Source organism: Carassius gibelio, chromosome B15, assembly GCF_023724105.1.
Source record: "Carassius gibelio isolate Cgi1373 ecotype wild population from Czech Republic chromosome B15, carGib1.2-hapl.c, whole genome shotgun sequence".
Lineage (NCBI taxonomy): Eukaryota > Metazoa > Chordata > Actinopteri > Cypriniformes > Cyprinidae > Carassius > Carassius gibelio.
In genome coordinates this window covers 12313439-12328377 of record NC_068410.1, presented here as the reverse complement: position 1 = coordinate 12328377, position 14939 = coordinate 12313439, and the positions used below count along the sequence as shown (strand labels likewise).

The following is a 14939-nucleotide window of genomic DNA, read 5'->3' as shown; positions in this document are numbered from 1 at the left end:
ATTATAAGTGTAATAAGCTTTGCTCAGCTCCTCCTCAGGAATCTCTTAAGCATAAACAACTACACAATCACAAAATTGCCATTCAAATGCCACCTAATGTTTAAAATTTTTGGCATTTCAATTACCCTATTTCAGACCTCCAGAATAATATAATAAATCCCAGTCTGAAGTCTAGACTGACTCTAGGGATGCTGAGGTAGCATCTAAGCCGACGGATAAGGCCCCTAAAAGCAGCAGAAGGGCCATCACCTCCTCCTCAGTCTGGAGATTAAATCCATACTTCTGATGGGATTCCTGCTGACTGACTGGCGCCTGGTCCATCAGAGCTCACTAGGGGCTGGCACAGCGGCTACATTTTAGAATGAGGTAGAGAGGTGGTCTCTAGAGCCCAGCCCTGTACACACCTGCCACACCTATAGCACAACGCTTAACCACAGCAGTCATGATGAAATAGGTTTGAAATATTTCAAACGCAAATAAATGCAATCATCTCCTTCTGTAATTGGCAAACAAATTTGAAATTGCAGGAATGTAAAAAAGTGAAAAGGAATTGTATTACAGTCATAATACATGATATGCAAATTACATGGACATTTTAGTTTAAGTAGTCGCTAAAGGCCCTGCTGAACCTTGTTTGAGTGATAGATTTCAGTGTTGAGATGAATTTCAAACTGCTGCCCTGGCTAAGGAGGAGCATAAATTAGACATCAGCTATGTATAGATAATGCATTTCTCAATTAACATGCAAATCTGTTTAATTAGAATAAAATCCCAAAGCCAAAGAAGGTAAGATCTATAACAAGACACAAGCACTACAATCAAATAAACACAGCCTAGAGCAAGCTGAGAGCACATTTTATCTCAACTGCAGAGTCAACAGTAATATTTAGCTCCTATATAGGAAGACCCGCCTGACCTATAAGCTCACACTGAGAGAGTTAAACTCTCGCTCCAGGAGAGCAATGACCTCTGAGACACTGTTAACATGAGAACAGCAAACCTTCCATCATTAATACACACATCTCGATTCCGTTATACCAACAGTTTGTGTCTACTGAGCAATGTGCTGTGTGTTTATTTTTTTACAGTAAACCCTCGCAGGCTTCCATCTGCTAAATGTTCAGTGCACAAACAACGTGCTATTGTATGAGTGACTCTATTATGACTTTGTAACTATATATAGACTTTTTAAGATGTTGTGAAACCGTATGACCAAGATAAACATCACCAGAAATCCTGACACAGTTTTTTTTTTCTTAATAACATGTGATGATGGCCTGTGTTGCAAATTAACAAAATTCATCTAAAATAATATATAAACCACTCTACAAGTAAAAACTAACCAGGCGGGTAAGAAGATTAAAGCTCATGACTAAATTAAATATAAAGAGAACAAAACCTCTTTGCATGCCCCAAGAAAAGATTTTGAAAGGGTTCGAGTATCATTTCTGTATTGCCAGCAGCTGAGCTCTATGCACTGAGAAAAGCCTGAATAACTTGAACAATACAGATTCTATTCATGTGCTCTGTATGAAATCTGCAAAAGAGAAAAATAAACTATTGAGGCATCCGGTCAGCTTGTCACTGCCATTTCTCCCTCTACTATTGTCCTAATGAATGCAGCAGTATTGCATTAGGACGCCCCCTGGTATTCTACCAGGATTCACAAAAACTGCCCATTATTTGCTGCCAGTCTAGCAGGACTATTGACATTCATGCTAGTGAATCTATGCAGAGTGGGAAGTTAAGGTTCTTTCAACAGTACCACATTTTTCTTTTCTTTTTTAACCCAAAGTAATTCCACTTCAACTTTTCAGAAATTTCACAAAACAAAGCATTTATAAATCAAGTGGGAGGGTTTCATTTAGTCAATATCCCCATTTTGTAACCAGGCATATTTTGTATGTGCAGATTTCACATGTGCATTGACTTTGTTTTACACGAATCAATTGTTTGACAAGGTGGCAACACTTTGATTTGCAGTTCAATGACAGGAGTAGGGTTGACCCCGAATAATCAAAGATTCATAGGAGAAGCCTGATTCAACTACCAACCTCACAGTCGAATATTCATGGGGTGTTATGATCGTGCCATATTTGCTATATGGGGGTGCTAAAATGTCTGATTTAACGCAGAACTACTGGTTTTCTATCAGTAAGTTAATTATACAGCCTATTAAAATAATTCTGTAAATAAGAACCTGAAAAGAAGCTTCAAATAAATAATTTTAACGTGCACGAATAAATTCAACCACCCCTATAGATTTAAGTTTCACATTTCATAATCCGTGACTGACAGAGGACCATTTTGGTGGCAGGGATTTAAAACTTTTAGCAAGACTCAAATTGACACAGGCAGAGTGAAAGACAGGTTTTTTTTTTTTTGATCAGGTAGGGTACAAGTGATTTCAAAACATTTCAGCCTGTATGTATATGTATGTATATTATATATATTATATATATATATATATATATATATATATATATATATATATATATATATATATATATATATATATATATATATATATAGATTATTTATCTCGTCCAGTTAAGCGCTTCATTGTAGTACTACGGTGATTATCTCTTCAGTGTGCAGCCCGAGTAGGACAAACAATGCAGAATATTAAAAACTATGACTGGACTGTCATATACATAATTATGAGAACACTATTATAATAAAACGCTGTGAATTTTTTGAGTTTAGTTGTTGTGTTTCTGGACGTTGTTGCGTGAAGAACACATCCACAAAAGGAGTTCATTCAGAGCTGCATGTTTGTGCATTATGGGCATTTTGTGCATATAGCCTATAAGTCGTAATAAAGTCATTATGTTGTATAAATAACGAAGCGTATTCTATATGAGATAATTCATAAGTTAAATCACACTGCTTAAAAACCTGATATCAAATGCTTCATTCTACTGGTCATCTTCAGCACGCGCAGTTCAGAATTTAAATGCAGAACATTAATAACTACTGTCATACATAACGTCATAATGAGAGCACTATTGTAAAAAGAATTGTATCCCTGTTTGTATCTGCAAGACGTCCGTTACACATTTTCAATGTGTTAACATAATTATTACTGCTGAATGTATTTTGCCCAACCCCCAAAACATGCGATTCGACTATCAGTTGAATATCGTCAAGTTTTGAAAATGCATTTGACTATGAAAATCCTTAGTCTGGGACACTTCTAGACAGCAAGTTGTTAGCAAGCATTTTGTATGCTAATCTAATAAGCCTATACATTACTTAAAAGTACAACTTACTAACTCAAGTACCAACTGAATCATGTATATTTTACAGCATTAGTATTTATTTTTTTTTTGAGAAAATTTGATATGTACTGTACCTCATATATATTCAGAATTTAACTGACTCAAACTGAATCGAAAGCTTTCGAGTCAGAATTAAATTAAGAAATTTGTGTCAAACCCCAATCCTATGAGTAGCCTTCTAAATCAACATCAAAACGCACAGAGCAGATGTGGATACACTTCTCACATTTATGTCAGGAAAACTAAAGATAAGCTCCTCCAATCAATATCTTCATTAGGTTGTTCATAGAAAGCAAGGCTACATCCTCTGCAATGGAGGAGGGGTAAACAGCTTTACATATTCAACTAGTTTTAATCTCTCCCTCATTACCTCATACTGATGATTAAAAGCTCTTATCTGTCCACCTCATGCACATTCGAAGGTTAATTACTCTGTGTTCAGGACCTCAGGCCAAATTTATCCTCATATAGCTGCAAGACAACTCAATAACTAGACCAAACTAGTTTAAAATAGCACATTTGTTGTCATTGCATCTAAAACAAAAAAAACTCCCATTACGATGACGTCTATTCTGATGGGACACAAAAGGGTAGTTTATGTCCAGCCTTGGTCTAGACCTCCTATAGACTTCTGCATATTGATTCTTCTTTTCAGCTGTCAAACTCTCTGGTAAATCCATACTGTACTTCACTGTGATCCTAGGTTTAATGAGGTATGAGTTCTCCTCAAAAAGGATTATGATGATGTCTATTGCACATACACAGATTCACAGATGTATTTTCTATTGTTTGCCGTACACAGTGATGTGTGAGTTTGTGAACTTACAGCTCGTCTCGTTGCCTCTGTGACAGCACCATTGTGGCGGTGGGGATGGGACGGGGCGGGGGTCAGGTATAGTGTGTGCAGGAACTGCTATCTCCTTGGCAGGAGATCAGAGATAGGACGCTGGGTCCGGCTTGCAGGTGGTCAGAAGCTCAACCCAAACACTTCTCCTTAAATTCGGTCTCGAGGAACACCACACATTGACAGCCTGCAGGCATCTACCAATCAGACAGTCCCTGCATCTGTGGAGGAAAAGGACACATTTGTCATTTACAATAACAGACCTCCTGGTTGGAATCAGAATGCAAATAATCACAGTCCAGACGAGTAGTGGTCACACAGGCTTAAGGCAACAGTGGAAATATGGTAGTGACCCTGTTCCGGTGACATTAGCTTTGGGGGCTAACACACATTTCATCAGGTTTTCCATCTGCTCTATTTCCCCCAGCACACATCTCATTCTAGCCTGCATTCAGTCCTCTCTATCGGCTGCCATGTGGAGCATTTTGTTACGGACTCCTGCTGCCCCTGTCGGGAGCTCTGAACATGTGTAAAAGGGACCGCTGACCCAGATTTTAGCATCAACCTACTTCTGCACTGCAGTGAGATACACAGTTTGACAGCAACAAGCAGGACTCTGAATTTCTCTCAGCTAAATGAGAGATCATTATCTAGTCGGGATGGCAAAAGCACTGCTACTTTACAGGGAGGCCATATTACAATAGTACTAAAGCCAAGCACAAACTACAAGCCTGAAGATTACAACAACTGGTCATCCCTAAGAAACAGTGCTGGGTATCATCCACTACCTGATACCTATCTCACAGTATGATTGATGTATTGAGCTACTGAAGGTGTAAACAGTCAATTTTCTTTGAGTTAATATAAACAGATGGTACAAGGGGCGGGCAAAACAGACAAAATCTTATTTCACTCATAGGACTCGTATTTTAAGCAATTTGCTGTTAAAACCATTTAATTGATGGATTTGTTTATTCCAAACATGCAGCTTTTCACTTAAGATGTTAATTGAAGGGCTGCATCATGTGAACAACTTTTGTGGATTACTGTGTTATGTTTTTATCAGCTGTTTGGACTCTTATTCTGATGGTACCTGTTTATTACAGAAGATCCAGTGGTGAGCAAGTGATATAACCCTAAACTTCTCCAAATCTGTTCAGAAGAAACAAGTGCATCTACATATTGGACAGCATGAAGGAGAATATATCTTCAGCTAATTTTCATTTTTGGGGGAGCAACATCCAGTGTAAAGGCAGTCAAATATTTTAGAAATGACAGCAATAAGAAAACCACTTACTGCTAATTTATTTATTATCTGTTTTTTGTCATTGACTGTTTCCTTCAATAACAACTTTGTAAAATTAATTTAAAATCAGTATCAAGATGAAATCAGTATCAGGAATCAGTAAATTGACTGGCACGAATACAACTTACTGGAAACAACCATAGTGACTAGCTTTATGATACAGAACTACTCTGCGCTGTTCAGGAAATCCCATTGTGTAATTGAGAATTTCATCCTGGAAACAAACAGCCTGACTAATAAAGAGCTAATCCAGCCATTAGAATCAGTACTCTCTGATCTGATGAGACGCTTGAGGAGAAGCACTATAAGCCTCTTATAGCGCTTTTCTACTGTGTGGTACGGCTCAGTACGGTACGGTTTGGCTCGGCACGCTTTGCGTTTCCACTCTAGTTTAGTATACAGTGGGCCGGATTATTCACGTCATTATAGTTGCACCGCCTCACTACCACGACTCCAAAAAAAAAAAAAACTTTTTCATTCTGCGTCGCCCCATCAAGCTCTTGCTGGAACCGCTCCTCTGATATCAACAAGAGGAACGTCTGTACTTCCGCAACAGACAACGAAACTTTTTGGTTGTTTAAAAAAAAAAGGTGCGTTTGTTCAAAACAGTTCGATCCTTTGCTGTCTGTGCTGATTTAAATCTAGCTAAATCGAGTTGTTTTGTGTTTGTGTCACAATTTCAGTGACGCAGGTAATGAAGACTCTCTCCGGCCAATCAGTGATCAGCCGAGTTTATACGTCAAGTTTTGGATATGGTACAGTCCACTTGAAACCTCAAACGAGGTGGTACTAACAAAAAGTACCAGGTACTGTACACAGTGGAAAACCCCCCAAAGGTGAACCATACCGTGCCGTACGATGCAGTGGGAAAGCGCCATTAGAGACCTGCATCTTGCTATTGAGGGTCTATGGGACTATTCTTGAAGAACAAGAGGTTAGCATACCACATTCCTCACCCGAGCCCTGAACACTCAAAAGACATTCCACACATTTACCAACACATAAATCTAACAGGTTCAGAACTGAGCCACAGACCAAGGAGACCAAAAACAACTGCGGTTAAGTGAGTTAACATGCTTTCAAACCAAATATTATTAATAAGAATCAGAGAACAGTCTTTATCAGCTATTGACCTGCTGGGCAAAATGTTCATCTGTAAATTGCCAGATCCTAAGCACCACTTGAACTATAAACGACTAAAGAGGCTCTGATATGCTGACAGGCCTGTCATTACAACGGTTCAGATAATCACTGAAAATACAGAGAAGCAGAATACAAACCACCATGTCATGACAGCCTCAGTAGACTCGCCAATCCCAGAAGCGGTACATGTGATGTGCACCAGACCTCTTTCCCCTTTAGTTTTAACTGGGTTTTTTACCAGCAAGGACAGCAAGTGACGATGCCAGGAATGTGAATGATATGCAAAGAGCAAGAAGAGCTCTTTATCCTCCATCTTGTTTTTTCTTTTCTTTTGACTGTTTTATTGAAATGGGACTTGTAATGACATAGTAACTCTTTCAGTCTTTGCCATACAAAACATTAACAGCAGCTGAGGAAACCCAATTCAAGTAGACCCAATGTGGACCAGTGGACCTATATTTGTTGTTTCCAGTACAATTTCATATTAGAGCGTGCTTTGGGACTCCTGCAACACTAACTGTAATCTTTGAAAATTAGATTAGGGTCAAAAAAGCGAGTTCAGGCAACAAAGAGCTTAATGAGCTCTTGCAGTTATAAGCTTATACATTCTCGAACATGCAGGTCCAAGTCACACATCGTACCAAACGGAGCCCTAACATATAATCCTGGCCGTTTCAACATGTCAACAGAATGAATCAAAACACAAGATATTACTGATCCACCATCTTGAAATCTACATTTCACCATATCAGAGCTTTCAGTCGCCATGGTGAAAGCATTACTGATCCCCACTGGCACTGAAACGCATTATGAACTCTTTGCAGACTCCCATCCAGGGAGCGAACCCAACCCACAGTAACTACTTCATGCCACACCACCTCTTTCCCAGTCAATGCAAACTGCCAGTTGGGACTCCACAAACACACAATTATCCTGCGCTATTTCAGCCAAGGGTTTGGAGGGGTCTCTAGCAACCGTCTGTGTGCAGCCGAACCACACAACTGGGCAAAAACAGTCCAGTAGTGATTATCCATTCCTGCTATAAAAAGCCCAACGCTGAGCACTAACAAGTGACATTAAAGACAAAGACTGAAACAAAGAAATCCAGCATCTGCTGTATTATGGTCTTTGCCATTGTTTATTAGTATGATCATAATAAGAGATTTTCAACAAGGACCTAGGCTAGATTAACATAACACAAATAGGGATGCACTGAATTTTCAGCCACCGAAAATTATTGGCTGAAAATGGCATTTAATGTACATATAATATATAGACGGTTTCATCGGGCGAATGCGCCTGGACCTAAGTTAACTTCCGGTCTGTGTTGTGTATATCGGTCTGGCTGCAGTGCCTTCTACAAATGCAGTTAAAGGCAAGGTGATGAGTAAACTGAAGTTGGGTCTCAGGTGGTTGTGCTGTGGGATGGGTTTCCCATACATGTATTTTATTTTTGGAGACTCGTCACAATTTTAAAACTAATCGATTTTCAAAAAGGCTTTGTTGAATAAACATGAGTAACGTTACGTACTGCACATTTAATAATAATAATTCCTTACATTTATATGTTTAAATAACAAAACGAAGCACAGGTGTTTTTATATCGCTGTATTTCTGAAGGAAGACTTGCATGTTATATGCCTGATAAAGCAGCGTATGAGCGTACCAGCTCTGCTTTGTTTACAGCTGTTACTGGGGAAACCTCTATTTCTCGCGCTTTATGTCTATGCTTTAAGATATCTCCTGCTGGAAAAAAATGAATTTGCATTTTCATTAAGTCCGTCTGATCCACGCAGCAAACATATTGTTTGTTATCAAAAAATATCTACTCTAGAGGGACTTGGCTGTTGTTGATTGATTCTATTTGGAAGTCTACCGGAAGTTAAGTTAGGTCCACAAAAGCTGTCATGCGCAGTAACGTTTGTTTATGTTGTTGCCGTTGAAACCGTCTATATGGCATGCCCAGCCCGGCAGTGTTTAACACATAGGTTTCTCTCCTCGTCACTGCGTGGTTTGATGCAACGCTCATTATTCCGCTCTGTGCTCGTGTACCGCTCATCCTCACCAAAAAAAGCAAAGTCCGCTCGTATAACATTCTGACAGGAAATTTTGGTACACATATTCCTGTTTGCAGTAGCGCTACTGTGACGTAACATGCTGTATTACAGCTGTACTGTACAACGCTGGTTAAATGACGCTACCCTCTTGTGACACTATGCTCTGTACCTTTTGGAAAAGGCCTTTTTAAAAACCAAATCTTGCGTTTTACTATTTTGAGGTTTCTTTTTCTTAAATAATTTTCAGATTGCATATTTTTCCATTTAAAATTTACACTTTCAGATATACCATAAAAATAACAGGTAGGCCATCTGAATTCTAGGCCTATAACATTTAGTCTGTCCATCTCATAGGACCCTACCCAAAAATATTAACATTAGAAGTGAAATCTTTTTGTAGTCTTCAAATCTGGATACTGTCTTACATTTAAAAATGACTTGTATCACTAATAATAATAGTTGCTCACTGTTTATGTTAATTCAGAGTGAAATAACTTAAGCACAACTGTTGATTTAAATAATGCATTAGTAATTGTCGAAATGAACCTTAAGATTAATAAATGTTGAAGAACAACTGTGCATGGTAACTAAAGTAGTTAACTAATGAACCTTACTGTAAAGTGTTACCAATATTAATATAAATTCTGTCCAGTTTTATTGTGTTACTTTCAGTAAAAGGGTGGTTATTTTACTGGCTTGTTTTTTTAAGTTAAATTAAATTAAATTAAATTAAAAAGGCTTACAACATAACTTTATATTATTTAATATAATAATAATCATTACAAAGCATTTTTGGTTTCAGTTTCGGTGCATCGCTTTACACTAGGGGTGTGACGGTTAGTATATAACCGTGAGACCGACGGTTATAGTTGAACACCGTCATTAGAACTCTATAACCGCAAAAACCGTGTCATTAAAATATTTTTTACAAACATTTTTTATCAAAAAAAATTATTTTCATTTTTTAGATCATAAGATGCGCAATATATCGGGAGACATGTTTTTTACCACTTAATGAAGTTTTGTAAATCGTCAGACATGATATTTACCACTTCATAAAATTTTGCTTTGTAGAAAACCTTTCTTAAAAACGAATTTCGTTTTGTACAAATTTTATCTTAATTTTAATAAATGTTTCATAAACCAATTGCATGTATTTTAATAAATAAAAAGCAAGTAAAGCAGACAATGATAACCGTGACATGGAAGCACCAGCGCACCGCGTTCACTTGCACTGCACTGTGACCTAGAGCACATCTCATCGTAAATGAAACTCAGCGTAGGCCTATGCCTCATCCTTTAGCATTAAATATCTTTGCTGCATCCTTTCTAGAACAGACAATGGCTTTTTTTTTTGCGGCTCGCATCAGCAAAGCATTGCATCGCCATAGACCGCAAAACAAGCAGCGGATGGCGGGCGGGTGCGGCTTTGAAATTTGCTCTATGATTTCCATGAAGCAAAAAACGAGGACGGAATCTCGAAATCCAGTCATGAAAATGAAACTTGCATTTTAATATGGACAGTCATGGAATTTGCCAAAGTTAGCATAAAATAATCAAATCAAATCTCCATATGGACCAGTATCTGTAAATGTTAAGCCGCAAAAGTTGTTTAAAATATAAATCCGTGTTCTGCGCGTCTCTGTGTGAATTAATGAATGGCAGAGACGTGCAGGTTTGTTTACTACATAGACTGAAGCGCATGACGCTTGCATTAATTTCAGCATCTGAGCTTCAGAGTTCTCTCTCCTTCAAGCGATCTGAACTTTTCAGCTCATCTCAATGGACAACACAGCGCACCTGTATTTGACACTCTGTAAACTCTTTGTGAATGCGCACGACTCACCGTCACTTTACTGATAGCGCTGTTTCTCACACATGCAAAGAGAGAGAGAGCGAGAGTCTTACCACGCTTAAACAACACGCTATATGTAAACTATTCTTTGTTGTCTTCTCCTGTCAAAATAATGGATTTAATTTAGAATTATTCATATTCATTTTCGAACAAGCAGAAGACATACCAGTTTCTCCGGTAGTGGGCGGAGCTAATGGGCAAATGGCAATGGCTTTTTTTTTGCGGCTCGCATCAGCAACGCATTGCATCGCCATAGACCCCAAAACAATCAGCGGATGGCGGGCGGGTGCGGCTTTGAAATTTGCTCAAAAAACGTTGGCGCGGATGATGAGTTTTGTGACAGATCTCCGTAATAAACTGAGGTCTGAAATCTCTGCCCCTTTACCGATCAGAGCGCGCGCTGACACGGAGTTAACCCGCTATCTCCAAGAACAACCAATTGACTTGGAGGCCCGAGGCCCCCCCCCCGACGGTTATGTTATGAACCGTCACATTTGACTCACGTCATAACAGTCATCACCAATTCTGAAACCGGCACACCCCTACTTTACACAAATGTTGATTGATAGAAGTGTAATCTGTTACCAACACTTCCCATGCATCTCGAATCCAAAAACAGTCCTGCAAGTCTGTCATGTCAAGAGTTTCTTTAGTTTAAGACAGATGGTAAAAGGAAACATCCCTCTTTGAGGAATTGTGCAAGCTGGTAAAGACAGCCGGCCAATAAAGCTTGGACTTAATAATCACTTTTCTCATTCCCTTGATGGAACTGCCATGATTACCGGATCACAGTACATTTCCACTAAGGGAATGCTAAGTAGCAGCTCTTCTGAATGGCAGAGAGTTTAAAAGATCTGAAGACGTGAGCTGAATAAGATTGTAGCAGCAGAACATTGTTATAAAGCATGACGTGTAATGCCAGACACTGAAAGGAATGTTTCTGAATGAAACTATTATTATAGGCACTTCTATTCAGAAGATTGAGGGCTGTAAGATTTTATTAATAAATTAATACTTCTATTGAGCAAAGATGCATTCAATAAATCAGATGGGACAGTAAGGTCATTTATCATTTTTAAATATATGCGATTCTTTTGAACTTTCCAAAATAAATAAATAAATAAAATATCAGTTTCCACCAAAATTTTAAGCAGCACATGTTTTTTTCATTTACTGATAGTAATAAATGTTTTTTGAGCACCAAAAAAAAAAAATGTAAGGATTTCTGAAGGATCATGTGACTGAGTATGGAGTAATGACTTCTGAAATTCAGCTTTGCCATCACACATAAATTACATTCGAAAATATATTTGAATGCAAAACATTTTAAAAGGCAACATCATTACTATTTTAAAAGCGTCATAATCAAATAAATGCAACCTTTATGAGAATCAAGGCGTCTCTATGCCTGATTAAGATTGAAAGATGCAATGCCACATTTAAGCCAGACTAAATTAAACCAGCTCATATCCACCCAGTGTCCAAGCATACAGTTGTAATTGGTGTGTAAATGTATTTAAGACACCTTCAAGCAGCATTAAACTAAAGAGACACCGAAATGCCACTTCAGAAGAACTTCTGTGCCACCTTTTGCAAGGTAATTTGGCGTAGGAGACATTAATGTCTTTCAACAACATTAAACAGTCTTAATGTACATTGGTAATTCAGTTCAGTGAACTTAATCGAAGCTATAACATCCCTGCAATCATCAATGATACCTGTCAAACAACTAGAGAAAGTGTACAGCAAACTTGGCAAGATATCTTAAACCATTAAGAGAATATCCAAAGCAAACAAGGTACCACGTTTGTTCAAAGCATTCACACCCTGATAAGCGACATGCACAAGAGGTGGGCAGATCGATACTAATATCGATAATATCGATACCAACGTTGGTATCGGTATTGATCGATACCAACGGGAAAATATCGATACTTAAGTTTCAGTTTCTCTCGTTTTGCCACCTGGCCGTGTTTGTCAAAATGCTGCTGCTGTCACAGAGCAGAGCAAGCTCTAAGAGTGCTGCTCGTGCTCGACACTGCTCTCCGCCCCCTCTCCTGTGTTGTACCGTCACGTGACTCACCACTAGCGCTACCACCAGCAGTCAGGCGCGCGCACCGCTCAGCCGCGCATTTCTAACAGCAGTCAGTCAGAGGCGGAGAGAAAGAAGAGCGTTGTATGGCTGTATTTTCAGGCCGATCTACCCTTTTTGTGTTAGCTGTGAAAGGGATACTAGTTTCTATATTTAAACTTCACCTAGATGTGCACCAGAATTAATTATTTTTTATTATTTTATCAATAACTGATTCTCCAAGAGCAGTGGATATTACAAGGCGCCTATCAGAAATGATTGTGAAGGACCTGCAGCCTCTTTCCATAGTGGAAGATGTCGGCTTCAGGAATTTTGTATAAGGAGAATTTGTTTAACATTGTGAAGTAAAACGTTGTGACTTTAAGAAAACAATCCTGAAAAGAAGTGCACAAGAGGAGAAACATTTTTTTATTAACATGCTACTTGAAAAGAGAATTTGTTTTTACATTTTTTATATTTGTGAAGTAATCATTTTGTAACTTTGTTTATTTAAATAAATCAGAAGTAACCAAAAGTTGTTTCTGAACAAAAGCTTTTGTAGTATTGATTAATAACCCAAAATGCAAATCACAAAAACAAATTAAAAGTCATGAAAATTCATTTAGATTTAGGTTGAAGACGCATCCACCTTAATTATTAAAAAGTATCGATATTGGTATCGGTATCGGCGATACTGGCCCTGTATTTACTTGGTATCGGATCGATACCAAATCTAGCGGTATCGCACACCTCTAACATGCACACACTTGCTTTTTCAGCATGCTTACATTTGCGTGTAAGATGCTGTTAGTTATGCAGTACGCAGTCATTAAATTAGTGGATTAATTGCTGCTTGCATCGTTGGGCTGATATTTACTGCAAGAGCGATAATCACATCAAATCATGACAGATCATTACAGCAGTGTCCAGAGCAGTACCAAAGAATCAACTGACCTACATTTGAGACTGGTCCAAATATTCAGTTCAACCCTAATGAAATCATGTAACGTTATTCGCAAACGAGCTTAATAATTTTCAAACACCTCGGTGATATTTCATAACCTTGAAGTAAACGAGCAAATAACATCAAGCATCTCATTATTTTTTGAGAAACAGCCGTAGGTGTTTAATTATTTTGAAGCTCGTTTGAATACTAAACATGTCAGGTTAATAATTATCGATCGTAACTTACTCCAAATATGCTGTCTAGGTAGGAAGTGCACTAGGTTTTGCAACACAGCCCTCATCAACCTTATTCTCAACCGGTATGCAGCAAAAATTATCACTTGAATGGCCGAATTTATCTGTCAGAACTATTACACACGGCAAGGTCAATATTGCATTTAACGTTTAGAGATGATACAACTGAGGTAACGTTATGCGTTGACACGGGCGTTAGCCAACTGTTGCTAGCTAACATGACATTGATGAAACGACGTGTTGAATCGCCGACAACATACACCTCTGACGAGCCGCTAAAACTGCAGACCTGAGTGGTATAGTTTCTTATATTAATAGCGATATCGTTCAGACAACACACATCAGTGGAGCTGTCTGTAGTTCCACGACTAAAGGAAAAAAAAACAGAAACTGAAGTATTTCTCCAACGGCCGCGTCCGCCATTTTGAGACACCAAGGAGGCGCAAAAATTACAGCTACAACAGCACGTCGACCGAAGATTTTTATCAAACACAACCGATAAGAGAGACACAGATGAGCTGTTCTTACCCCAAAGAGTCAGCACTGAAGGTTATTCCTCAGAAGACGCTGGTAAGGAACGAAATACGTGTTATTTTCGTGTTGAAAAGGGGGGCTGGAGTCTTGGGGTCTGCTCCTTGCAGCACCGCATTCGCTTCTACGGCACGGGAGCGCGCATGGGCTGACTTCAGCAGGCGGAGGCGCGCACGTCCTTCAATCTCAAACCCTCCTTTCAAATACTGTGGGCGTTTCTTCAATAAAAATGCACCTCATAACTTAAATATATATATATGTATTTTTTTTTTTTTTTTCACGAGCCACATCAATTACTTTAATCTGTATATATATATACATATATATATATATATATTTTTTTTTTTTCACGAGCCACATCAATTACTTTAATCTGGGTACAGTCAGGGCGCGTGACGTCTATTTGTGAGAGTCAAAACAGCACCTATCATGCTCAAACCAGTTTATATTATTAAGGGTTTGAATGTAATTTTTCAGTCACCTGAGGCAGAATATGTGACAATGGACCACAAAACCAGCCATAAGTAGCACCGGTATATTTGTAGCAATAGCAAACAATGCATTGTATGGGTCAAAATGATTTTATAGGCTACCAAAAATCAAAATGTTTGATTAGTAATATGCATTGCTAAGAACATTAATGTTTACTCT

General features: G+C 38.4%; 1 protein-coding gene across 1 annotated transcript in view; it reads right to left on the bottom strand.

Moving 5' to 3' along the window:
• Positions 1–14453, bottom strand: part of pafah1b1a (platelet-activating factor acetylhydrolase 1b, regulatory subunit 1a) — a 42114-nt gene extending 27661 nt beyond the window's left edge. The window contains exons 1-2 of the mRNA XM_052576001.1: positions 14286–14453; positions 4108–4346 (exon numbers count right to left, since the gene is read on the bottom strand). Of these exons, the coding sequence (XP_052431961.1) occupies positions 4108–4139 (32 nt within the window). The 5' untranslated portion in view covers positions 4140–4346; positions 14286–14453. The remainder of the gene's footprint in view (positions 1–4107; positions 4347–14285) is intronic.
• Between the last annotated feature and the right edge of the window lie 486 nt (positions 14454–14939).